The sequence below is a fragment of the Chiloscyllium punctatum genome, chromosome 8, assembly GCF_047496795.1.
Source record: "Chiloscyllium punctatum isolate Juve2018m chromosome 8, sChiPun1.3, whole genome shotgun sequence".
NCBI lineage: Eukaryota > Metazoa > Chordata > Chondrichthyes > Orectolobiformes > Hemiscylliidae > Chiloscyllium > Chiloscyllium punctatum.
The window spans coordinates 74,208,700-74,236,579 of NC_092746.1; the positions used below are offsets into that span (position 1 = coordinate 74,208,700).

At 40.4% G+C, this 27,880-nt stretch overlaps 1 protein-coding gene across 4 annotated transcripts; it reads left to right on the top strand.

The window, feature by feature from the left end:
- Positions 1-991: 991 nt before the first annotated feature.
- dus3l (dihydrouridine synthase 3-like (S. cerevisiae)) lies at positions 992-27,505 on the top strand. 4 transcript variants are annotated; one of them, XM_072575807.1, is made up of 14 exons: positions 992-1,092; positions 1,885-1,996; positions 11,526-11,859; positions 14,196-14,921; positions 17,317-17,358; positions 19,110-19,262; positions 19,712-19,828; positions 20,265-20,330; positions 20,429-20,539; positions 23,060-23,156; positions 23,697-23,775; positions 26,442-26,630; positions 26,736-26,864; positions 27,197-27,505. In XM_072575807.1, exons 2-14 carry the CDS (start codon positions 1,920-1,922, stop codon positions 27,267-27,269), a joined length of 2,193 nt encoding a protein of 730 aa, XP_072431908.1. In that variant the 5' UTR covers positions 992-1,092; positions 1,885-1,919; the 3' UTR covers positions 27,270-27,505. The 4 variants fall into 4 exon arrangements, with proteins under 4 accessions (XP_072431908.1, XP_072431906.1, XP_072431905.1 ...); XM_072575805.1 differs by lacking the exon at positions 992-1,092 and adding an exon at positions 1,142-1,257; XM_072575804.1 differs by lacking the exon at positions 992-1,092 and adding an exon at positions 1,182-1,341.
- Positions 27,506-27,880: the final 375 nt, after the last annotated feature.

Genomic DNA, 27,880 nt, shown 5'->3' on the forward strand with positions numbered 1-27,880 from the left:
CTCATCAATCCTCTTTGTTACTTCTTCAAAATCAAACCATTTCTGTTGGTTGTCACAATGATCATCATATTCCTGAACCAGGTGGGGATGTCTTGGAAAAGATTTTAAACTAAAGCCATGCCTGTATTCTCAGGAGAATATAAACATTAGTGGGCAGCACGGTGGCACAGTGGTTAGCACTGCTGCCTCACAGCGCCGGAGACCCGGGTTCAATTCCTGCCTCAGGCGACTGACTGTGTGGAGTTTGTACGTTCTCCCCGTGTCTGCGTGGGTTTCCTCCGGGTGCTCCGGTTTCCTCCCACAGTCCAAAGATGTGCAGGTCAGGTGAATTGGCCATAGTGTTAGGTAAGGGGTAGATGTAGGGGTATGGATGGGTTACGCTTCGGCGGGGCGGTGTGGACTTGTTGGGCCGAAGGGCCTGTTTCCACACTGTAAGTAATCTAAAAAATTTCTATGTCACTATTTGTGGGATAGCAAGTTGGTTAACCCTTATGTCCTGACCAACTGTACCAGAAAAAGAAGATGAGCTGGTCAGTTGTCTTAGTGCTCCTTGTAGCAGCAACCCCATCCTGAAATTCAATCAAATTCTTGGAGTTTCACGTTTTATTATATGAGAATGGGTAATGAAGTGATTAGAGTGCAACAAGCCTTAAAACAGGTTAATATTCAGAATATTTTCCGTTTCTGGAGGGGTTCCTGCAGTGCAGTGACACTGTTAAGAGTGTGATGCTGGAAAAGCACAGCAGGTCAGGCAGCATCCGAGGAGCAGGAGAATCAACGTTTCGGGCAAAAGCCCTTCTTCAGGAAGGATGCAGTGGTTGTGTCCCCATCTTGAGATCGAGGAGACTGGGTTCAAGTCCAACCTGCTCTGCGGGTGTGTAATAAAACCTCTGAGCAGTTTGATGAAAGAAACAGACAGAGAATGACAAAGATGTGGTGTGCGAAATAAAACAGCTGGCAATATTTCTGAAGTCGTTCTATTTTGAATAAGAACAGCATTGTCTGAGCGACTATCAGTCACGTTGTTTCGAAAAGTGGGCTACATTTCAACTCCAAAACAGGACCTCCAGCCAAAAACAAGAAGTGAACAAGGTAAGGAGCTGCAGTTCCTGCCGGGGTGTGAGGTCAGAGACAATGTTACCGCGGACCCACAGAAGCGGCCTCCAGTTGCTGCGGAAGGGTCTGGGCGGTTGCACACCCGGAAGAGCGTGGTGACACCGAGCGTGTCCGGCTCTGGGAGCGTGGTTTGAGGACGGGGCAAGTTGCGGTCTTTGATCGCCTTCAGTTCAAACATACGGAGAGTGTAATATTTAAGCGGGCTGCCTGTGTATCGGGCGGGAGGTTTGTGTCTGATTTGACGCGGTTCGGTCGATGTCCGGCCCTGGTTTCTAAGGACGAGTGCTCATTGGCGCGCGCCGGGAGGTTTACATTGGACCCCCCCCCCCCCCCCCCCCAGGAACGGTGGAGGCTTTAATCATGATGCAAGATTATTTAAAACGTTTTAATTGTTAAAAATCAGCACGTCCGCGTGGTACTGAAGTAAAAAAGGTTTTTTTGTTTCTGGAAATGGAACTTCAATGTTTTCAGAAAATTGTAGATCCCATGGCCGTCAGGGTGCGTTTGGAGCCTTTCCATCTACCGGGTACGATCGATGGAGCAAACGACCCAATGATGCACCTTCGTTTGATGCACCTTTGCTGCTGATTGCAAAGGTTAATTCTTGGCGGTCCTGCCTCCAGTGTTGCTGCCAAATGAATTTGTAATGTGTTGTTTTTTTTGGCGACAGGATCCGCTGCCAAACTGCTGTCAGGTCAGTAGTGAGTTTGAATTAAACGACCGTGCGATCGCGAACGGCGCCTAATCACACTTCGTTTTTCCCACCAGCAATTGCAAGCCTTCTCCCTCAACCCAGTTCAGATATGGCCGAATCGGGAGACGCCACCAACTCTGTCAGTGAGGCTGTGAGCGACCCAGGAGTAGCAGCCATCAAGCTTCAGTACGTCCGAGAATTTTGTATTAATAGTGTAAAGTTTGTCGCACTTATTCGAGATTTTCAAAAAATGTTGTCGAGTTGGACATGTTGACGGTTTTTTTACTTGTCCACAATCTTGCTTTGCATCTATCTCTCAATCACGCCTTTATATTTTTTTAAACTTCTGATCTCACATGGAACTAATGTCAATTTGCACTTCTGACTTCAGATTCTGTGTGCAAGCTTTTCATGTCTGGGTCCTGATTCAGTGCTGGTCAAGACCCTACGGAGATTGCCAAGGAGCTGGTCAATTAAGAGACCTCCCCTTGGACCCTCCTTGAATTAAGGATGATGACCAGGCTCCACAGCTTAGATAAAGATCTAGAGCAACTGAGACTAGGTGTAGGCAACAGTTGCAATGTCAGGTGGGTGCTTCTAATTGTAAAAGGGATGATGAGAGGGTTACATGAAATATATAGGTAAAAACAATGACTGCAGATGCTGGAAACCAGATTTTGGATTAGTGGTGCTGGAAGAGCACAGCAGTTCAGGCAGTATCCGAGGAGCAGCAAAATCAGGAATGAAGGGCTTTTGCCCGAAATGTTGATTTTGCTGCTCCTCGGATGCTGCCTGAACTGCTGTGCTCTTCCAGCACTACTAATCCAAAATACTTGAAATATATGTTCCTTCTGAAAGATTACAGAAAGCTTGAAAGTAAAATATAGCCACACTGTCAGATCAATATTTCTGCTGTGGGCAGTGAAGAGTTGGATGAGAGGATAATGAGTAGTGTGGATGGTAATGTGACATCACCTGTCCTGCTGCTACTCCTGTGGCATAGGGCAGGGATATTGTTGAAAAATTCCAGGTGAGTAAAAAGTGCCTTCAATAGGCTGTTTAATTTGATAGCTATTAGAGTCATAGAGATTTACAGCATGGAAATAGACCCTTCTGTCCAACCTGTCCATGCCGACCAGAAATCCCAACCCAATCCAGTCCCACCTGCCAGCACCCGGCCCATATCCCTCCAAACCCTTCCTATTCATATACCCATCTAAATGCCTCTTAAATGTTGCAATTGTACCACCCTCCACCACATCTCATTCCATACAAGTACCACCTCTGTGTGAAAAAGTTGCCCCTTAGGTCTCTTTTATATCTTTCCCGTCTCACCCTAAACCTATGCCCTCTAGTTCTGGACTCCACGGCCACAGGGAAAAGACTGTCTATTTATCCTATCCATGTCTCTCATAATTTTGTAAACCTCTATAAGGTCACCCCTCAGCCTCCGACGCTCCAGGGAAAACAACCGCAGCCTGTTCAGCCTCTCCCTATAGCTCAAATCCTCCAACCCTGGCAACATCCTTGTAAATCTTTTCTGAACCCTTTCAAGTTTCACAACATCTTTCTGATATGAAGGAGACCAGAATTGCACGCAATATTCCAATAATGGCCTAACCAGTGTCCTGTACAGCCGCAACATGACCTCCCAACTCCTGTACTCAATACTCTGACCAATAAAGGAAACATACCAAACATCTTCTTCACTATCCTATCTACCTGCGACTCTGCTTTCAAGGAGCTATGAACCTGCATTCCAAGGTCTCTTTGTTCAGCAACACTCCCTAGGACATTACCATTAAGTGTATAAGTCCTGCTAAGATTTGCTTTCCCAAAATGCAGCACCTCACATTTATCTGAATTAAACTCCATCTGCCACTTCTCAGCCCATTGGCCCATCTGGTCCAGATCCTGTTGTAATCTGAGGTAACCCTCTTCACTGTCCACTATATCTCTCATTTTGGTGTCATCAGCAAACTTATTAATTCTAAACTCTTATGGTCGCATCTAAATCATTTATGTAAATGACAAAAAGTAGAGGGCCCAGCACCAAACCTTGTGGCACTCCACTGGTCATAGGCCTCCAGTCTGAAAAACAACCCTCCACCACCAACCTCTGCCTTCTGTCTTTGAACCAGTTCTGTATCCAAATGACTAGTTCTCCATGAGATCTAACCTTGCTAATCAGTCTCCCATGAGGAACCTTGTTGAATGCCTTACTGAAGTCCACATAGATTACATCTACTGCTCTGCCCTCATCAATTTTCTTTGTTACCTCTTCAAAAAACTCAATCAAGTTTGTGAGACATGATTTCCCACACACAAAGCCATGTTGACTATCCCTAATCAGTCCTTGCCTTTCCAAATATATGTACACCCTTTCCCTCAGGATTCCCTCCAACAACTTGCCCACCACCGAGGTCAGGCTCACCGGTCTATAGTTCCCTGGCTTGTCTTTACCGCCCTTCTGAAACAGTGGCACCACGTTAGCCAACCTCCAGTCTTCCGGCACCTCACCTGTGACTATCTATGATACAAATATCTCAGCAAGAGGCCCAGCAATCACTTCTCTAGTTTCCCACAGAGTTCTCGGGTATACCTGATCAGGTCCTGGGGATTTATCCACCTTTAACCATTTCAAGACATCCAGCACTTCCTCCTCTGTAATCTGGACATTTTGCAAGATGTCACCATCTATTTCCTGACATCTTCCATATCCTTTTCCACAGTGAATACTGATTCAAAATATTCATTTAGTGTCTCCCCCAATTTCTGTGGCTCCACACAAAGGCCGCCTTGCTGATCTTTGAGGGGCCCTATTCTCTCCCTAGTTACCCTTTCCCCACTTCATCAGCACACCTATCTTCGAACTTGACACCTTCACTGAATGAAAATTCAACTGTGAATATCTTTGAATATCATTCAGGTTGATTGAAGAGGTACATCACTTGATGTGTTCACACAGAGTTCAGATTTCCTGGACAGAGTGCCATGCAGTGTCATATTTCCGATGACCGTTATTTGTAAAGTCAGTGTTCTGGACCTTGTAGAAATTCATAACTTTTAAAAATAAATTAATTAGTAGCTGAATGAATGGCACAATAACATTTTAAACAGTTTAACTGTTAACAAAAAAATGAAAGCAGTTTTACTTATATATGGTGTTTTGCCTGGCATGGCCTTCTTTGTTGAACTAGGGTTGATCTCCTGGCTTGATGGTTACAGTAGGATGGGTAACATACTGGTCCATGAGTTTGCAGATTGTGTTGGAGTATAATTCTGCTGATGATGATGATGACCCACAGCACCTTATAGGTGCCCAGTCTTGAATTGCTAGATTTGTTCGAAGCCTATCACATTTAGCAAAGTTATACTTTCAGACAATAGAGTGGAGGGTACATTCATTTTGAAGAAGGACTTCTACTGGGACTGTGCGATGGTCACGACTGCTGATACTATCATGGACAGATCCATCTGTGGTAGGCAGATTTGTGGGGATGAGGTTAAATATGATTTTCCCTCATGTTGGTTCCCTCGTCTCCTGCTGCAGATCCAGTTTGCTAGCGATGCCGTTTAGGACCTGACAAGCTTGATCAGTAGTGCTGCTGCTGAGCTGCTGTCATTGGTGGACCTGCTACCTTCACTGCTTCAACATGAAAGGGCGCTGACTCATTCGCCGAGGGAGCATGGTACATGCTGGAGGTTGTCAGCTGGAAGTTTCTTCACCTATATTTGACCTTTGCCATGAGACTTCATGGATTCCAGAGTCAATGTCGAAGACTCCTCTCGCAACTGCCTCCTAACTGCTTCCCACTGTGCCCTCAACTCTGCTGTCCTATCTGTGGGACAGGATGTATCCAGGGATATTGATGGTGTAGTCCAGGGTGTTGTGTTTGAAATTTGACTCCATCAGTATGAATATATCAGGCTGTTGCTTGACTAGCTTTTGAGACTGCTTTTCCAACTTTCATGCTGGTCTCCAAATTTTAGTAAGGAGGATTGTTTTCTGAAATGGCCTAGCAATTGTATTGATTCTTAGAAAGGAAAAAAAAGAAATGAAACATGACAGACCCATGGATCTTAATAAGGAATTGCATTGTTTGACAGGGCTGTGTTTGCCCTTCTTGTTTCCAGTGCTTTAGTCGATGCCAGGTGGTCCATCCGGTTTCCTTTTCTTTCCCTTTCTCGTAGTTGAAACAACTAAATGGCATTCAGATGGGTTTTTGCAAGAATTGACAGTGGTTTCATGGTCATCATTTGCCCGTTTGTTTTTAGTTCCATATTTTTGTTGAGTTCAAGTTCTATCATCTGCCATGGTGGGAATCCTCATTACATTGATTATGTAGCAAGTATGTTTATTGCCACTTAGTCCAAGCCTGGATATTGTCCAGGTCTTGCTACCTCCAAACACACTTTTGGACAAAGATCCTTAGACAGTACCTTCCAAATCCATGACCACTTCTGATCAGAAGGACAAGGGCAGCAGGTACAAAGGAATATCATCCTGAAGTCCCCTCCAAGTCACTCACCATCCTGACTTGGAAATGTATTGTTGTTCCTTTTCTTTTGCTGGGTCAAAATCCTGGGACTCCCTCCCTAAAAGTATTGTGAGTCTACCTACAGTACATAGACTGCAGCAGTTCAAGAAGATGGCTCACCATTACCTTTGTAGGGGAACCAAGGACCAGCAATAAATGCTGACCAGCTAGATTAGAGTGGTGCTGGAAAAGCACAGCAGTTCAGGTAGCATCCGAGGAGCAGTAAAATCCTGCTGCCTAAACTGCTGTGCTTTTCCAGCACCACTCTAATCTAGACTCTGGTTTCCAGCATCTGCAGTCATTGTTTTTACCATGCTGACCAGCTAGCAATGCCTACATCCCTCAAGAAAATAAATTTTAAAATTGCTTCGTTATCTGAGGAGTCTTGAATGATACTGAAATTGTGATCGTTAGTGAATATCCCACCTCTGACCTTATGGAGGGGTAGTCATTGAAGTAGCTGAAGAAGTTTGGGCCTAGGACACGACTGAGGAACTTGTGCAGTGTCGTTCTGGGGCTGAGATGATTAACCTCCAACAGCCACAACCATCTTCCCCTGTGCTAAATATGACTTCAACCAGTGGAGAATGCTCTCCTGATTCCCATTTCTCAAGTTTTATTAGGGCTGCTTCATGCCATATGATCAAAATTAGTCTTGATGCCAAGGACAGTCACTGTTGACTCGTGTGTTTGGACCAAGGCTGTAATGATGCCAGAAATCAATTAATTTATATACTGCAGAAGAAGCAATGGTCAGAGCAGTGACCCTGGGGGAACACCAATATCTATCAGCCTCCAATCTGAAAAATAGCTATCAATGCAAAATCCAAGAAAATCCTGCACAAAGCTTAAAATATAATGTTCGCTTGTTGACTGGAAAATCCTGCCACTGATTTATCACCTAAGTTGTAGTCACCCAGTTTTTCTTTTACTGCGTGTTTTCTTTTAGAGTGTTCCTGCCAAAGCCAATATTTGTTTCCCATTACTAATTGCCCTTGAATTTATAGCACTCTAGATATTTTCTGCCTGAATTAGTCAATAAAATTTGCTGTTAGCTAATGCCTCAGACAAAATATCAAAGTTTAGATGTTGGAACAATATTTCTGCATCATTATGTTTGGAGAAATTGGTGCCTTCTTTAGTTTCTGCAGTTCATTTGGAACACATACACTTATAGAGTAGCTTGGAAGGGAGTTCCAAGACTTTGATTCCGCAACAATGAAAGAATTATTGGTTTATTAATGCCTTCTAGAGAAGAAAATAACCCTCTTTAACTGGTCTGGCCTACATGTGACTTCAGTCTCACTGCAATGCTGTTGACCCTCAACTGCTTTCTGAAATGGCTGAACAAGCCACTCTTATTGTATCAAACTGCTACAAGATCTAAAGAAAGGAACAAAACTCCCTGGACCATCTGGCATTGATCTAGCCATTGAAAATAGCAACAACAAACATGGCCTTGTCAACCTTCCAAAGTCCTCCTTACCAACATTTGGGAGCTTGTGCCAAAATTGGGAGAGCTGTGCCGCAAACTAGACGAGCAACAGCCTGACATAGATGTACTCACGAAATCATATCTTACAATGTTCCAGATACCACCATCACCATTTCTTGCATCTCCTGCCCTGTAATGGAGATGGTTAGAGACAAAAAAAACTGCAGATGTGGAATCCAGGGTAGACAAGCAAGAGGCTGGGAGATCATAGGAATCCAGGGAGTATCAATGGAATGGAGATAGTTGCTGAGAGAACAGGCGCTTTTTAGAGATGAGCAAAACTGTTATAACTTGGTTGGATTTCTACAGTGGCCATTGTGACATCAGAGCTCATACCATAATGGGGGTCCCAGTTCCTACTTAGGGAAACAATGATCAACAAGATATGAGTCAGAAGTGTGATGGAATACTCTCCACTTGTCTAGATGGGTATAACTCTAGCAACACTCAAGACTCAATGCCACCACCAAGATAAAACAACCTGCCTGACTGACATCCCACCTACCACCTTCAACATTCGCTCCTCACCGCCAATAGCAGCAGTGTGTACAATGCACAGGATGCACTGCAGTAATTCACCAACCTGCTCCAATTGTACCTTCCAAATCCACAACCTCTCGACACCGAGAAGGACATGTCAGCAAATGGGAATGCCCCACCTACAAGTTCCTGGCTTGAAATTATATTGATGTTCCGTTACTGTCCTCGGTTCAAAATCCGAGGAATTCCTCCTCAACAACACTATGGGTGTCCATATCCTTCAGGAATTGCAACGGTTCAAGAAGGCAAAAGTGAGGACTGCAGATGTTGGAAACCAGAGTTTAGATCAGAGTGGTGCTGGAAAAGCATAGCAGGTCAGGCAGCATCCGAGGAGCAGGAAAATCAACGTTTCGGGCAAAAGCCGTTCAAGAAGGCAGCTTTTCACTCCTTTCTCCAGGACATCTGGAGATTAGCAGTGAATGTTGACTTGGACAGTGGCATAAAAACCCTCTGAATACTTTTTTTGAAAAGCAATATAATTTCAGATCATGATGGTGACACAGAGCAAAGTTTCCAGGTATTGCTGTTTCCATATGTTTGCTATCTTTATTCTTCTATAAATCACAAAGTTGGAAGTTGTTTTTGAAGAAGTGTCTTGTTGATATACACAGTGTAGCCACAGAGCATTAGTGTTGGATGAAGTGCATATTCAATGTTCAAGGTTCCATAAATGGCCTATTTTGTCCTGGCTGGAAATATAGTAAACTGGGAGGAGGATAGTGATGGACGTCAGAAGGATGTAGACAGATTAGTGGAATGGGTGGATTTGTGGCAATTGAAATTTAGTGCGGAGAATTGGAAAATTATGTATTTTTGTAGTGAAAACAAGGAAAGACAATATAAAACTAGAAGTACAATTTTAAAGGACATGTTGGAACAGAGAGACTTCAAGCTGTTTGTGCATAAATCGGTGAAGATGGTGGGGTGCTTTAGAAAATGTTTAAAAGGTCACACTGGATCCAGAGCTTTATTGAGTGCAAAAGCAAGGAAAAGATGATGAATCTTTGCAAAACACTAGTTAGATCTAAAATTGGGAGACTGATTACAGGATGAAGCAGTGCAGTTAGATAGATAGGTAGATTGATTTGAGAAGCAGGGTTTGTTCTCTTTGAGTCGAGAGTGTCGTGCTGGAAAAACACAGCCGGTCAGGCAGCATCTGAGGAGCAGGAGAATCAACGTTTGGGACATAAACCCTTCAACAAAAATAAAGTTTCTGGACCGGGCCGGGGTTGGGGGAGTCGGGGGGGGAGCTGAGAGGTCAATGGGAGGGGGGTGGGGCTGGGGGCAAGGTAGCTGAGAATGTAATAAGTAGATGAAGGAGAAGGTGAACACTTCAACTGCCCGCCCCATTCCATCAAGGACGTGTAGGTCCTGGGTCTCCTCCATCATCAAACCCCTACCACTCAACACCTGGAGGAAGAACGCCTCATATTCCACCGTGTTACCCTGCAACCATTTCAACAGGTTCCTCGTTTCCCCTCCCCCCATATTATCCCAATCCCAAGCCTCCAACTTGGTACTGCCCTCCTGACGTGTCCATCACCTTTCCTATCTATCTGCTCCACCCTCCTCTCCGACCTATCATCTTCTCCCTCACCTTCAACTACCCATTATATTCTCAGCTACCTTATCCCCCAGCCCCACCCCATCCCATTTATCTCTCAGCCGCAGCCCGCAAGCTTCATTCCTGATGAAAGGCTTATGTCTGAAGTGTCGAATTTCCTTCTGCTCGGATGATGAAAGCTCCTGCTGTGCTTTCACAGCATCTGCAGTCCTCACTTGCTACGACTTTGTTCTCTTTGAGAGGAGATTTGATGGCAGTGCTCCAAATCACTGTAGGCAGAGTGGATGGCAAGTTAGATTGTTCCCACTGGTGGAAAATGAGGGGATAGATTTAAATTGATTGGAAAAAGATTAAAAGTGTCATGATAACAATTTTACACAATGAATGGTTATGATCTGGAATGCAACTTGTGAAAGAGTGCTCACAATGCAAAGGGACAATGGATAAATCCATCCACAAAACTTCTAGGAAAATTTATTCACAGGGTGACCAGAATCTCAATTGTTCAGGTGCAGATGGAGGCTGTTCAGCCCATCATGTCTGTATCAACTGCCTGAGTATTATTACCTTATGTCAATCAGAGAAAAGTTATCTGTAAGCTGAATGGAAGGAAAGGCTGCTCTTCCCTGATGGGTCCACTAGGGAGCCCAACAACAATAAACATGAGAGAGAAGCAACTTGTAGTTGGAAGAGTAGATCGTAATGGGGAGAGGCAGGGAGGAGTCAGGGAGGCTTTGGGTTCATTGGGGAAACTTGGAGGCTGGTTGGCAATGCGGAAAGCCTGCTGAGTGGGGGGGGGGGGGGCAGATTGTTTGGGGGATGCTCTGTGTGGAGATGGAGAGGCCACAGGTAGTGTGTGTGAGTGTAGATGGGTGTTGTGGATTGAAAAGAGATGGGAAAACAGCAAAGGTGTGGTTATTGTAGGAAATTGAAACATTTCCTAATTTTGTATGAGTCCAAATATCCTTTGCATCAACACAAGTACAAAGGATAATGCTATTATATGACAGAGTTACTTAATAAATTAGTTAGTGAGAAGGATAAAATAGTCCTGGAAAATCAAAAAAATTGCCTTTCAGAAGGAATTTAAATGAAAATGAATTTCAAAATTCTACTGTAGGGAAGAAGACAGACCAGAAGGTACTGCAGGTGTAGACCACAGAAATTTCCAGACTAGAGTGGCAGATAAGAGACTGGCCTTTATCTGTGCTGTATACAGGTTCTTACAGCACATCCAACCTGCAATTGTGATTATTCATCTCCTATCCTTTCTCATTGAACTATTCATAGAACTGTATGCCATTTTCCCTCATATGTATTGTTTTGCTTCATCTTAAATGTAGCTATGCTATTTGTTTCAACCCCTTGGAAGTGAGTTGCATATTTTTGTAACTTCCTGGGTGAAAAACCTTTTTATAATTTCCTGTTTTGGTTTCTTGATGACCATTGTGAATTGACTTCTAGTTTTGCTGTTTCCCACAAGTGGAAAAGCTTTACTTCTATTTTTCAAAATATTTTAATAACTTTAAAGACCACTATTAAATCATTTAATCTGTAAGTATTTTTTTCTTCTAGATATCGTACTACCAAAGATCATTTTCATGAATACATTAATAGTGGAAGGGATAAAAACCTAAAACTTGCTGATAAAGATCATCCAATTGATGGAGAAGTTACTGAAGGTGCTGCAGACTGTGATCTTCCAGAGCACAAAGCAAAAAGAATGAAACTGGATGAAAACAGTGAAAATATTAAAAGTGAATCTGAAAAGGATAACAGTGAATCATGTCAGAAAGAAGAGGAACACAAACAAATTAATAAGAAAGCAAGGGGCCAAAATAAAAACAGACCTCATATGAAGCCAAAACACTATGAACATGATCAAAAGTTGTGCACTTCAGTTTGCCAGGTAAGTGTTTACATTTAATCTATTCCATGCATCATGAGGTCAGAAGTGGGGATTTTCACTGATGATTGCACAATGTTCAACACCATTTTGATACTGAAGCAGTCTGTGTACAAATGCAGCAAGACTGATAAATGGTACTTATGTGGTATGTTTGTGCCACATAAGTGCCAGGCCATGTCCATCTTCAACAAGAGAGAATCTGACAACCTCACTTTGATATTCCATGGCATAATTCTCCACCATCAAAAACCTGGAGCTTACCATTGATCAGGTACTTGCCTGAACTAGCCATTTAAATGCATTGACTGGCTAAAAATGCAGTTGAGAGGCTGGGAATCATACAGCGAATAACTCAAATTCTCACTTCCCAAAGCCTGTTTATTTCTGTCCCACCATAAATCATGTGGCCCTGGTGTTGGTTCTCACCCTCGCACTGCTCCTAGCCCCAGTTTGGCAGCTTTGTTTATTGGACTCTGATGTACCCCTTTGCCCAGAACCTGTTGTTCACTACCTGCAAGGCTTAAATCAGGAGTTTGATGGAATACACTACACTTTCCTGGGTGAATGCAGCTCCAGCAACACTCCAGTTTGGTCAAGTCAAAGAGTCTGTTTAATCAACACTCCATTCCACCAACTTAAACACACAGTCCCTCACCACTAGTGCATAGTGGTAATAGTTGTCAGCCAATAAATGCACTGCAGTAACTTACTAGTGCTCCTTTGATGGCATCTTACACATTCTTAACCACCACCTTGAAAAACAAAGGCAGCAGATGCAGTAGAGACATCCACCTGCAAGTGTCTGTCCAAGCCACAGTGATTTGACCTGGAACTGTTTTGCAATTCCTTCACTGTCCATAGGCCAAAATCCTGGAACTACCTTCTGAGAGCGTTGTGGGTGTACTGGCTTGGCTGCAGCTGCTCAAGAAGGAGGTTTACCACAACCTTCAGGGCCAGCAGAAATGAGCAAAAATACTAGTCTTGATATGATGCTTACATCCCATTAACTAATTTTTAAAAGTCAATGTTTCTGTCTGCTTCCCATGTCTATCAATTTTCCGTGAGTGATCAAATTTCAGCTTTAAATATATATCCATAATGGAGCATCCACAGTGCTTCAGAATAGAGACTTACAAAGAATCACAAACCTGTTAAATTGTGCCCAAAATTTTACTTAATGAACATTCAAACTAAAGTAACAACTTTTATATATCATCTTCAATATAACAGAGTACTTTCGAGAGACATCCTAGAGGCTGAGCCATACAAGGATATAATAGGTGGGATGATCAGAAACTTGATAAAGGGGGTAAATATCAAGGATGTCTTGAGGAGAAAAGTGTGGTAGAAAAATGGAGAACGTGTAGGGAGCCTAGACAACTAAAGGCAAAAATCATCAAAAGTAATACAATTGTGATTGGGTGCATAAAATGAAGTTAAAATTAGAGGAGTGCAAATATCTTAAAGAAGGTTGTGGAATTTAAGGACATTAGAGATATGGGCTTATTGTATGGCTGTGGAAGGCTTTGAAAACGATATGGATTTTAAATCAGAGATGTTGCTTAACTGAGAGCCAATATAAGTTTGCAAGGTTACATTGGAGTGATGAGGGACCATGATTTGCTGTGAATGAAAACATGGGCAGCAGAGATTGGAAATATTGAGCTACTTTCTGACCTCTACCTGTCAACTAATGCCAAAACTTTGAAGCTAAAATTAAGATTCCATTCATTGTTTGATAATCTAACAGTGGTTTATATGCAGACCAGGTCATTTTAACATTTAAGACACTTAGTCCAAGGTAAAGGAGTAAAATGGTATAAAGAACTGAAACTTGCAGAAATTCTGTTGAGAAGATGGAATTGTTTGCAAGACTGATTAGGAAAATGCACCTTGAGTGAAATGCATCTTGGGAACCATTTAATCATTGGGCAAAAAGCAATGGTTTTTGTTGAGTCAGAAATGTTGACACTGAACCTGGTGCTCCACCTTAATTATGAAAGCCAATATCAAAAAGAAACAAAAATCAACCTTCACATTTTTCATTTGATCAACTAATATATGAAGGCTTTATATAGGCAGCACAAGTAACCCTGTGGGCGTATCACTTTTTGCACATTATTATCTTATGAAATAAATAAAAGTCCGTAACTGGCATATCCCTTGGTTGCTCTCCAGAGCCCCTCAACATGAAATTGCTTACTATCCTGTCAGTGATTGCATTTCCCTCTCATTATAGTGTTATAACCCTTTATATTGTTAGCATCTTTATTAAGCATGTTTACTGACACACAATAATTTCTGTCTTTCTCTTCCTCATGCTTCATCCCACCAAGGAACCTCCAATGAAGTGTTACTTTGGTGAAAAATGCAGATTTTTGCATGATGTGTCGAAGTATCTGGAATCCAAGCCTTCTGATCTTGGTGACCATTGCCACTTATATGCCACCTATGGGAAATGTCAATATGGTGTTACCTGCCGGTATGCAAAATCCCACATTGGTCCAGACAACAAGAATTTGATTAATGAAGATCTTACGAAGACATGGGAGGGAACAGTGATTGTGAAAAATAGTCTAAGTAAAGATCTGCAACAGATCCTACGCAAAAAAAAGTTTTACTTTGACAAATCTGAGCAATACTTGAAACAGTTGAACAAAGGCAATAAATGTGAAAATCACAGTAATGCAGCAAAGAAAATGTTTGCTCAATCAAAATGTATTGAAGAGAAAGTTATAACTAGTAATTCAACAGAGATGAAGTTGCCTATTGGCATTTCAGATAGAGTTATTGAGGAAAAAGATTCTTCTGTAGGATCACAGGACTGTATAAAGGCAGAATTACCGAGTGTATTTTATTCAGAAAACACTTTGAATAATGGTCAAGAACCAGAATCAACACAAGTGAATGTTGAAATAAATGAGGTGAGCACTTTTTCTGGAACAGATACAGACATAGCCAAATCTATCAAAGATGACAATGAAGGGATAATTTCTACAAAAACTTTGGGAGTTGTGACTGATGAAGATATTATAAAAGTACGATCCTGTGAAAAGAAACAAGTAAGTCTCCTTCTTCATTTTAATTTGTTTAGGAAAACCCAATTTTGTTAACAATGTAGAAAATAATCCTTAATGGCATAAAATTGTTGTGATAGATTTTCTTGCCTAAATATGAAATTAGAAGTATTTGATGCAGTGGATAATAGAACATAGAAAAATACAGCGTAGTACAGGCCCTTTGACCCTCGATGTTGCGCCGATCCAAGCCCACCTAACCTACACTAGCCCACTATCCTCCATATGCCTATCCAATGCCCGTTTAAATGCCCATAAAGAGGGAGAGTCCACCACTGCTACTGGCAGGGCATTCCGTGAACTCACAACTCGCTGAGTAAAGAATCTACCCCTAACATCTGTCCTATACCTACCACTCCTTAATTTAAAGCTATGCCCCCTCGTAATAGCTGACTCCAAACGTGGAAAAAGGTTCTCACGGTCAACCCTATCTAAACCCCTAATCATCTTGTACACCTCTATCAAGTCACCCCTAAACCTTCTTTTCTCCAATGAAAACAGCCTCAAGTGCCTCAGCCTTTCCTCATACGATCTTCCTACCATACCAGGCAACATCCTGGTAAACTTCCTCTGCACCCATTCCAGTGCCTCCACATCCTACCTATAGTATGGCGACTAAAACTGCACACAATACTCCAGATGCGGCCGCACCAGAGTCTTATACAACTGCATCATGACCTCAGGACTCCGGAACTCAATTCCTCTACCAATAAAAGCCAGTACGCCATGTGCCGCCTTCACCGCACTATTTACCTGGGTGGCAACTTTCAGAGATCTGTGTACATGGACACAAAGATCCCTTTGCTCATCCACACCACCAAGTATCTGACCATTAGCCCAGTACCCCATCTTTTTGTTACTCATACCAAAGTGAATCACCTCACACTTACCCACATTGAACTCTATTTGTCACCTTTCTGCCCAGCTCTGCAGCTTATCTATATCCCGCTGTAACCTGACACATCCTTCCTCACTGTCAACAACTCCACCGACTTTCGTATCATCCGCAAACGTGCTCACCCAACCTTCTAGCCCTCCTCCAGGTCATTTATAAAAATGACAAACAACAATGGTCCCAAAACAGATCCTTGCGGAACACCGCTAGTAACTGCACTCCAGGATGAACATTTACCATCAACTACTACCCTCTGTCTTCTTCCAGCCAGCCAATTCCTAATCCAAACCTCCAACTTACCCTCAATGTCATACCTCCGTATTTTTTTGCAGTAACCTACCATGGGGAACCTTATCAAACGCCTTACTAAAATCCATATACACCACATCTACCGCTTTACCCTCATCCACCTCCTTAGTCACCTTCTCAAAGAATTCAGTAAGGTTTGTGAGGCACGATCTGCCCTTTACAAAACCATGCTGACTATCCTTGATCACATTATTCCTATCCAGATGTTCATAAATCCTACCCCTTGCAATTCTCTCTAAGACTTTGCCCACAACAGAAGTGAGGCTCACCGGCCTATAGTTACTAGGGTTATCCCTACTCCCCTTCTTGAACAAGTGAACCACATATGCTATCCTCCAGTCTTCTGGCACCATTCCTGTAGACAACGAGGACATACCAATCAAGACTAATGGCTCTGCAATCTACTCCCTTGCTTCCCAGAGAATCCTAGGATAAATGCCATCAGGCCTGTTTGTTCTCTGTATGTCATCTCCCATCTGCTCTAATGCAATCCATACACTTGCATTTCCTGTCCGAGGAATGCTTTGGGACAGTCTGAGACAGATTACAATGGAAATGAGTTCAGTAAGAAACTTTGAGATATATTACTTAACACAAGATACATCACAAGTAATGTTGGAGTGTAAAGGCATGAAGAGAGGGAGGATCATAATATGGAAAGAAATATCTCTTGAGATCTAACTTCTTGGAAACTGTGGTTGCGGGGATGAAGTAAGTAAAGTCATGGGGTGGTTGAGAAAACTCTTGGGAAATAACAACATGTGGTATATATGTTGAAAACAAATCTCAATTTATGTCCAGGGACTAAACCAAAATTGTGGTCCAGATCCATTGTTTATCCATCTTCACTTGATCTATTTTCACCTGGGCGTATGTTTACAGACAGTACACTATAATCCATAAAATAACTAACATTAGTAAATATATTGCTCCTTATGTGCTGTCTGTTTTGGGTCTGGGGAGGTTGGCAGGGAAGGGTTTAATAGATTTTCATTTGATCAATATCTATCATTACAATGAAAACAACTACTGCCACAAATTGACAATGTTACAATTTTGCATTTGTTAATTTTTAATTTGCAATGTAGTAGTACTGCTATGCATTATTTTGTTATTGTTTTGTATATAATTAAACTTCCAAGTATGTTGTGATAAATAATTATTTTTACTTTGCAGCTGAACTTCAAAGATAAGCTTTATCTGGCTCCACTAACAACAGTGAGTAGTTTTTTTTTCAAAAACGACAATCTTTAATGTAATGTGGGTGTTTCTAGAGCATTTGTTGCTCATCCTTAATTGCCCTTGATCAGTGGCTTGCTATGCCATTTTGGAGGATAATTCAAGAGTCAATCATACTTCTGGGGGCCTGGACTCATACATAGACTAGGTAATGCTGGCAGATTTCCTTCCCTGAAGGTTCAGTTTTTATGACCCTAAGACAAAGGAGCAGAAGTAGGTGATTTGAGCCCATTGTGTCTTCTCTATCACTCTAACTGAGATCATAACTAATCTGATAATGCTCAACCTCACTTTCTCCCCGTAACTCTTGATTTCCTTACTGATTAAGAATCTGTCTCAGTCTTGAATATACTTAATGATTGAACCTTGATTGCCGTCTGGGATAAAGAATTCTCTCAGAGAGAAATATCTCCTCATCTCTGATTTAAATATGTGACCTCTTATTCTGTTGCTGTGCCTCCTTGTCTTAGATTCTTCCACAAGGAGAAACAACCTCTCTGCGTCTTCCCTGTCAAGCCTCCTGACAATCTTGTATATTTCAATTAGGTCTCCTCTCACTCTTCCAAACTCCAGTGAGTAAAAGCCCAGCTTATGCTATCTGACAGAAGAAAATCTCTCCACAACAAAATCGATGTAGTGAATCTTTTCTGGAGTGCCTCCAATGGCAGTATATCTCTCCTTAGATGAGGGGACCAAAACTATTCACATTTTGGATGTGGTTCAGCTAGTGCCTTGTATATTTTTTTTCTCCCCTGAATAGATCATACCTAGTAGGATGAAAGACAGTGGTAGTGGTAGTTGTAGTTGTTGGAGGCCAATCAGCTTAACTCCAAGAGGTTATTACAAAAGTTCTCGGTGATGTCATAAGCCCCAACATCTTCATTTATCAACATCTTCAACGTCTTCAGTCCAACAGAAAGATTTAGGAGATTTCATATTTGGGATATTATAAGACAGAAATGGAACAAGACCTGTTATCTAAACGAGCAGTTCATATCTTGGGAATTCTTTGAGTAACTTGCCCCCTGGATCCAAAAGCTGCTTACCATTTATGAGACACAAGTCAAGAGTGTGATGGAATACTGTTCAATTGCCTGAATGACCACAGCTCCAACAACATCCAGGTCAAAGCAAACCAATTCATTGGCATTCAAACCAGCACCTTCAATGTTCATGCTTTCCACCACAGTCGCACACTGACAACAGCGTGTACCTTCTACAAGATGCACTGCACCAAGATATATTTCATAGCTCCTTGTATGCCCCAAACCGAAGGCCAAAGTTAGCAGATTCATAGGAATCACCACCTGCAAGCTTCCCTCCAAGCCACACAGCATCCTGACTTGGAACTTGCCGCAGGATCAATATACTGCTTGTACTTGCATCATATGGACAGCAGTGGTTCAGGAAAGTTGCTCACCACCACAACTTCAAATTCAGTTGGGGGATGAACAAAAAAATGTTGGCCTTGCCAGCAACACCCACTTCCAATGAAGTAATAAATGTTCCAAGGAATACTTTGAATTGAGAGCTGCGTTGAAATTTTCTAATTTTCGGATTATACTCATTAGTAGAAGTGTATGCTTTAGTCTTTTTGTGTTATTCCCTGCTGCATTGCATTTGTAGCATTATAATCACTGACTGAACTTCTAGAAGTACTTTAGCTTCAGAGTGCTTTGCGACATCCCTAGGTTGTGAAAAGCATTATGCAAATTTGTATTTTGTTACAGTGTGGAAATCTTCCTTTCCGTCGAATATGTAAAAGATTTGGAGCTGACATCACCTGTGGGGAGATGGCAATGTGTATAAAACTTTTGCAAGGACAATCTTCAGAATGGGCACTGTTGAAACGACATTACACAGAAGACCTCTTTGGAGTGCAGGTTTGTATTCTCACAATTTACTTCATCTTGGAGCATCTTAAGGAGTAGAGTTTAATGTAGAATTCAACATCTGATGTGCAGACTTACATCTGCATCATCTGAGGCAAAGATTGCACTGCAATTCCACAAATGTATGAAATGACTGCACCTGTTTGTAATGTTTATTCTAGTCCCCTTTTCCTGAAAAGTGTCAATTGGTGAGTAAGGAGTTTCTCAGCTAATTAACTGCCCAAACCTTAATGACATAATTCATTTCTTTTAAAAAATTTCATTAATAATGACAATTGATGATGCCGTTTTATTTAAAATTGTGTTTTATCTATTGTAAGATGCAAATAAATAATTACTAATCAAGGCCTTTTGGAACATACTTTTGTTCCAGTAATGAGTTTTCAATGCAATAATTGGTTACACTTAAATGCAACAGAAGATATATTACTTCTTTACAGCTAGAGGGAGCTTTTCCTGACACCATGACAAAATGTGCTGAGCTTCTGAATCAGAACATCGATGTAGACTTTGTTGATATTAATGTGGGCTGCCCAATCGATCTAGTATATCATAAGGTGAGATGTTTCGTTCTACCTTGTCTAAAATTGAGATTTTTACAAAGGTGTATATCTGTTCATTTTCTTGGTTTTACAAAATACGTAGGTAACTTGTAATCTGGCAAAGCAGAATGTCTGCTCATAACTGAACAGCCAGGTTTCATTTACTAATTTTGGAAGACACAAGTCATTCTTTAAGTATTGAAAATACTTTCTGCAATTTTTTTAAAAAAGAAATTTTAAATCTTTTCAACAGATATGTACAATTTTACTTTTAAGTGATTTGTCTGTGTCAGTCCCTTTGTCAGTTTTAGAATGTTTTCAATTTCTGTTGTTTTGTAATCTAACCAAGAAACATGCAGCATGCTTTATAGAGTATAGCTACACTTTGCTTGTGACTGTAAGACTACATGCATACTTTTAAAAAGTTCTTCAAATCTTTCACTATTCACAGGGAGGTGGATGTGGTTTAATGAATCGCTTGAGCAAGTTGGAACAGATTGTGAAAGGAATGACTTCTGTAAGTAGCTTCTGTAGATCCTCAGTTTATTGATGCCAATGTGCTGCCTTTATTTGTTCCGTGTTAACTGAAGTTGATTGTTCTTGAACTTACTGTAGGTGTTGGATGTTCCTCTGACTGCAAAATTAAGGACTGGTGTACATGAGAAAATAAACATTGCGCACAAAATAATACCTAACCTTCGGGATTGTGGACTTTCCCTTGTTACAGTAAGTTTTATTGAGGGTTCTGCTGTTCTTTGAGTCATTTTGTATCTTCTGTTTACTAATCAGCAGTAAGACTTTAAATATTGAAAATCAAGTGCACAAGATAAAGGTCCAGATCTTCTGATCAGCCACGATGTTAGGACAATTACCACTGACTGTGAAGATTACTGAAACCAAAAGTTTTTATGTCCTTGCAGTCTATCTGTCCCAGCAACTCTTTCTGTCGCTGCAACTCTTTCTGTCCCAATTGCAGCAGTAATGATTCATTGGAGGAATCCATTTGGCATGCTGGCAAAGAGGAGCAGTGCAGGGGAAATGCCCCTTTTTTACAGCATCAGGTTCCATATTCAATCTCAAAGGCTTTTAGCGGGTGGGTGGATTTGGGTTTTACTGTCAACCACTAAGTTACATCAGGGATGAAGTAGTATTCCAGTTTTCAGGTAACTGTCTAGGTAAGCAGTGCATATTTAAACTAAGTCACCGACACAGAATCCAGTGTAAGAGATATACATAGAGGCTCTGGAACAATGCAAATTATCATATAAATCATATGGGAAGTTTAAATTTCCTGGGCAAATACATCACTTGTATGTATACCAGGATCTATGATTTGGTCTTAAAGTGCTAACAGCGCAGACATCTTAATATTTGTTGCTTCTGGCACCCATTGATCTCGCCAGATGTCTTTGATTTCCCACTGGGGTCTAGCCAAATTACTGTTTAAGGCTGTGGAGTCAATTACTTTGTAAAAACCTGATTGGAAATGATAAGTTTAGCCTTTGTCAAAGAGTGTTGTTACCAAATTAATATTGCAGATCACTGTCTTAACCAAATATTTGGTTGGGGTCTGTCCTGAAGAATGCTGCACCATGTGTGATGGAAGGCAGTTACTATATATAGTTTATCCACATAGTGAGTTTTAAGTTTGCAATATCCGTATGGGCAGTTTTTTCAAACAGAGAAAAGGCTAGGTTGGTGGTTGCAATAAAACCTGTTGGGTCCTTATTTTTTTCAGAAGAAAAGGTATTTCAATGTGTTGTGTGGAATTTAAGGTAACCCTGATCCTAGTTGAATTCTTCTGGCATTTTTCATTGGAGATAAACAAAAGTTCAGGTTACACTTTTAAATTTAGTTTTGTTATTATCTCTCATGCAAGTTCTGAATTGCAGCTCAGAAGCATATATATTGCCAGTCTTCTGGCAGTCTAGGTTTTATGTGGAATGTTTTTCTCTTTGTTTATCTGTGTGTAGATTTGGAGTGGTCCAAATTTGTAATATTGGGTTAATTTTGCCTAAAAATCGGAAGAATCTCTCGTGTGTTCCTCCTATTCATTCACATTTTATTAATATTCTGGAACCTGTTTAAACTATTAACATTTTCTACTTCTTAACTCCTTCCAGGCTTAATATAGCTAACAGTCAGTCCTGCAGTGAACATTTACTCTGCCCACTGGCATTTGCATTAAATTAATTTTTTACTTGGTGGGAAGCCAAATAAGGAATATATGACAGAGAAAGACCAGTGGTATTAATTTTCTGTTGAGTATAATGCTAACCAATATTTTGCTAAAGTATAACTTATTTGAAAACTAAGCAGGGGGCAAGACTCTTAATTATAGTCCCAGAGAGATACATAAATTTAATTTGGAGATTATGACTTGACAGTTGTGCATGACCAGAGACTCCAGGCCTAAACAAGGTTAAAGCAAGACAACTTGTATGCTTTAAGTGCTTGGTTCTACAAAATACAACAGATGTAACTATGTCCATCTGTCTATTACAGAAAAATACAGCAAATCAAATAACAGATACTTCCAGTACATATATTTGAGTGATAAACAGATTAGTAAACTGCTGTAATGACCTAATAGAAATTCTTCCAGGTGTATATTGTAATAAATCATCTACATTACATTTGTTATGTAATTTGTATGTAGGTTAAAAATTACAACCAGAAAGTAAGTAAATTAGTTTTGACTTTATTTGAGAAATTCTATAATCAACATTTAAAGTAAGTTAAAACCTAATAGCTTTTGTTTAGTTGTGCATTGTAATTATGAGGTAAACTTTGATTCAGTGCAAACTGAAAATGAATTGAAGGACTGTGATGGAATTCTATGAACGCTGATTTTGAATAAATGAAATGAATAAAATATGCCTACATGAATAACAGAGGGTAAGATAGGATTAGTGAGGAGAAGTGAATAGTTATTGTTGGATCATCTACAATGATGCCGCCTTTTTCACTATGAAGCGAGCTGTTTGTGTTAAATCGGATAGCTACTGAAAATAAGGGCAGGAGCTATGACATATAGTTGACTAATACCTGTTCATTTTAATGCAAATGATCCCTGCTTGGCATTTTGAACAGTTTACCTTGAAGCATGTGGACTTGGAAGCTTTAAGAGCATTTGAAATGCTCTTTTTTTTTAGTATACAAGTTAACTAACATGCTTATGTACTCTGGTGAATCAAATGATTGTGGAACTCCTTATTGTAACATCTCCGGTTCATTTATCTTTAGCTCCATGGCAGATCCAGAGAGCAGCGTTACACTAAGTTATCGGATTGGGAGTACATTGATCATTGTGCTCAAGTGGCTAATCCAATGCCACTCTTTGGTAAGTTTAAACCTTTTCTTTAAATTTGACTATAAAGTAGCTGCAGCGAGATTGTAGTTGTCTTTGAAGTGACAAATACAAGAGCAGTTGAGAGAGACGGTTATTTCTCAGGAAAAGTGGTGTGATTTAATGATTGCGATGAAGAACATCTCATACAGGGAGCTGTAATCTTTGTAGTCATCCAGTTCTGCATAGGAGTATGTGATTTGTTAAGCAGATTTGAGATAACACTGTCCAGTAAATGTCAATGCAATGGCTTAACAACTAAACAAAATACTGATGCAGTAGTGTATATATTCCACTGTTTAAGATACTGACCCAGCATCGAGTGTATCTACGTGAACCTTTTCTATGTGAATGGGCAGAGAAAGTATTTTATGTTTATAAACATCTGCTTGTAAAATTAAAGTTTTCTACACGTAGTAATAATGGTTGTAATGGGCTATATGGTAGCATTTTGCCAGTGCAAACAAATTAAAAGTTCACTTATTTATAGATCATTTGTGCTCAGTATGTATCCAATATCTTCATCTTCTACAGGAAACGGTGATATACTGTCATTTGAAGATGCCAACAGAGTGAAGGCAACTACTAGTGTCTCTGGAATTATGATTGCAAGGTGTGTAATCTATAGAATGATGCAATGGGTTGCTGTTCTGCAATAGAACTTCAACTAAAGCTGAGAAGCCCTTCACTCTTTAACTCTCCCACACTTCCTGAAATGCTACCCTAACACCCCATGCATAATTGAAGCAATGCCTATTTATTTGATTAGATTAGATTAGATTACTTACAGTGTGGAAACAGGCCCTTCGGCCCAACAAGTCCACACCGCCCCGCCGAAGCGCAACCCACCCATACCCTTACATCTACCCCTTACCTAACACTACGGGCAATTGAGCATGTCCAATTCACCTGACCTGCACATATTTGGAGCGTGGGAGGAAACCGGAGCACCCGGAGGAAACCCACGCAGACACGGGGAGAATGTGCAAACTCCACACAGAGAGTCGCCTGAGGCGGGAATTGAACCCGGGTCTCTGGCGCTGTGAGGCAGCAGTGCTAACCACTGTGCCACCGTGCCGCCCATTTGGTGGGCTTGGAATCAAATCTCTGTTGGTAGAACACCCTAGGAAATTCTATGCTATATGATTTAGTTTATGTACACTGGGGATAATTTTGAAAGCTGATGAACAGCTAACACTGACATTGAAAACTGCTGAAATTACCATAAAACTTTGTTAATCCTAATGACCAAATAAATTTCGAAGGAGGATGTCTAAGATTAGACATGTTGAGAGCTGTATGAAAGACTTGTGCAGTCTTGTTTAAATTATTAAAATACATTTCAGAAATTAGAGGAATGACTTCCCCTCAAAATCATCCCCAAATAAAGGTGCCTGTCTTCCCTGATCTGGCAGTATTGGGTGCCGAAGATTTGATATCAGAAGCTGGGCATTATCTGAAATGGTTCGTTTTTGCCTCATAACTGATAGGATAATTATTGTCCTCTGGATATGTGATTTCAAGGAAATCCGAAAGAATAACTACTTTAAGTCGATAAAATGTGGAGCTGGAAAGGCACAGCAGATCTGGTGACATTGGAGGAACAGGAAAGGCAACATTTTAGGTCAGGACCCTTCATCAACCCGAAATGACAACTTTCCTACTCCTCTGACACTGCCTGATCTGCTGAGTCTTTCCAGCTCCAAATTTTATCAGCTGTGACGTCCAGCATCTCCAAGTTACTTTTTAAGGTGGTTTTGTTTTTGTGTGTGATCCCTATACACTAACTTGTAAGCCTAATACAAGTTTAGATGGCAAGTGAGATCATGAGCTCTTGCTGATCCTCGTTTAGATCCAAATAATACTGCTTGTCAACAAGAATCAGCGTTGTACAGCATAGACACAGTGTATTCTAGGAAATTGCCACCAAAGCATATTTGATGGATTTTGTTGTTCCAGTCTATATAAAGACCCCTCAATTATTACATTGTCATTGTTACACTCTTCGTGTATCTTCCTTAATGCTGTGTCCAGTGGTGTCAGTATTGTTGTTGTTATGGTTGGGGCTGAAAAAATATTCCAACCACTGTTTCCTACCATTCCTAATATCCAGCCATACTCATTCTGTTTCCTAATCTCATGCTGGTGAATTATTTCTCACTGCTGACCTTACTTCATCCTTTAGAAGACAGAATATGACCATTTTCATATTAACTGATGTCATACTAACTGGGTGTAGTGCTGTTTTCTGTTGTGAATAACACCTGCATTTCCTATTTTTCAATTCACTGGGACATTCTGGAATCCAGGAGATTTTGGGAGGATTACACCCAATGTATCCACTGTCACACAGAATCCCTGTAATGCAGCAGCAGGCCCTTTGGCCCATCAAATCCACACTGATTTTCTGAAGAGCATCCCAGAAAGACCCAACCGATACCCCTGCCCTATCACCATAACATTGCACTTCCCCAGGGAAATTCACCTCACCTACACATCCCTGGACACTATGGGCAATTTAGCATGGCTAATCTAACTAACCTGCACATGATGGATGAAGGAACTGAAGCACCCAGAGAAAACCCACAGAGACAGGGGAGAACATGCAAACTCCACACTGACAGTCACCTGAGGGTGGAATCAAATAAGAGTACCTGAGCCATTCTCTGCAGCTCTTACTAAATAGAACATAACTTTTTAAATGAAAAATCCATGAAGAGGATTTTTTTCAATTTATTAATTTCAATTTTGAGCACAGAATACATTCCAGTAAAGTGTCACATAATTGTAGACCTTGCAAATGACGTGAAACCAGATTCATGTCCGGTTCACTACTCCCGAGCACTAAACACTTATTGAAGACCCTTGAGTATTAGTATAATTGGCTGAAAGTATTTTTATTCACTTATTCAGAAGTTTACTATTTTGATATCTAATATTTCCAACCTGTCAAAATTCAACCCCAAATCCAGTATTTTGGGCTGAATTTTAATTTGGTGAATGAGAAACAAAAATCAAACTTCGAACAATGTCATTTTTACATAAAGCTTGGTATTATCTAACATAGATTATAAATACAAAGTTGATTTTTAGGCTAATGTCAGTTTTGATAGATTCTATGATCTAATCTCATCTAGAAAATAAGTATACAAAATGTTTGAATGAAGATTAAAGTATTTGCTGATGAGATTTGTTTTCTGTTACAGAAATGACTTTTTATAAGATGCAAAGAAGCAAATGCTATAAAATTTACATTTGTCATTTAACTTTGAACTACAGAGGGGCACTGATTAAACCTTGGATATTCACTGAGATAAAAGAGCAACGACACTGGGATATTTCCTCGAGAGAGAGATTTGAAATTCTACAGGATTTTAGGAATTATGGGCTAGAGCACTGGGGATCTGATACACAGGGAGTGGAGAAGAGTAGAAAGTTCCTCCTGGAGTGGCTATCATTCTTGTGCAGGTAAAAGTCTGCAGACTATTGTTGAAGAAATGCCCAATTTGCTTCAACTGAAGTCATTAACAACAATATACCAACAATTTTTTTCATAATTTACTTTTGTTCCAGGTATATTCCAATAGGTCTTCTAGAACGTATACCTCAGAAAATCAATGAAAGGCCTCCTTATTATTTAGGTAGAGATTATTTGGAAACTCTAATGGTTAGTCAAAATGTATCTGATTGGATCAAAATAAGGTAAGCTAAGATGCTATTTAAATGTTAAAGACTTGATAGGTTACTTTTCTTTGAAAGTGGCTCTTTGACAACTTAAAGTCCTTGCCTAGGTTATTTTTGGTTTGGATCTAAATGTGAAAGCTTATTATAGAGCTCAAGTGAACTAATATATTGCTTAGCCAAAGTTTTAAAACTAGTTGTCTCAACAATGGCACTGTAATGTTTCCCATTTGACTTTGTACAGGATTATAATTTTAAAAATGCAAAATTTTAAACTATCTTTTGTAAAATTATAAATGTAACTTGTACATAATCATTTATTCTAAGACTTGTGTATTTTACTTTGATTTTAGTGAAATGCTGTTGGGACCAGTTCCTCCTAATTTCAGTTTCCTGCCTAAACATAAAGCAAATTCCTACAAGTGAAAATGATGCCCAACAGCAGAAGCTGCAAGAAACTGGACTCTTTTACCTGACACTTCAAAATTAAATTCACATTATGATTATTTATAAACTCAAACAAAATGCATATACTGTGGAGCGGAGGGGATGGGCAACTAGTGACAACATATCAGGTCTTACACATTTGCCTGTTGTAAAATCTATACTCGACATGTTTCTTGGAAATTTTTAATAAATATTGATATTGCTCTTTTTCCATATTTGGTTTCCAGAATTCTGCTCATAAGTTACTTGGTATTTATGGCTATTTTATAACCTTTTTGTACTGCACAATCCATTGAATTTTATATTTTGCTTCTTTGAGTGGGCGTGGAATGAAGATCTCTTGCTTCCAGTATGGTGTCAGGGGTGGCTCAAAATTCACACACTTGTAGTCATTTATGAGGAATGGAGATGAAGTTGCCTTCTGTGCTTCTTGAACAATGCTGTTACACTTGTATGGTGTGGAAATTGTTAAAATTGGAGGACCTGAAATACAGTTGTTACTGTTTCTTTTAATGTTCATCTCTGTTGCTGGAGAACTTTGTTCAGGGGAGAGAGGAACATCTTTGCTTGTGAGAACATCCCAGAAGGAG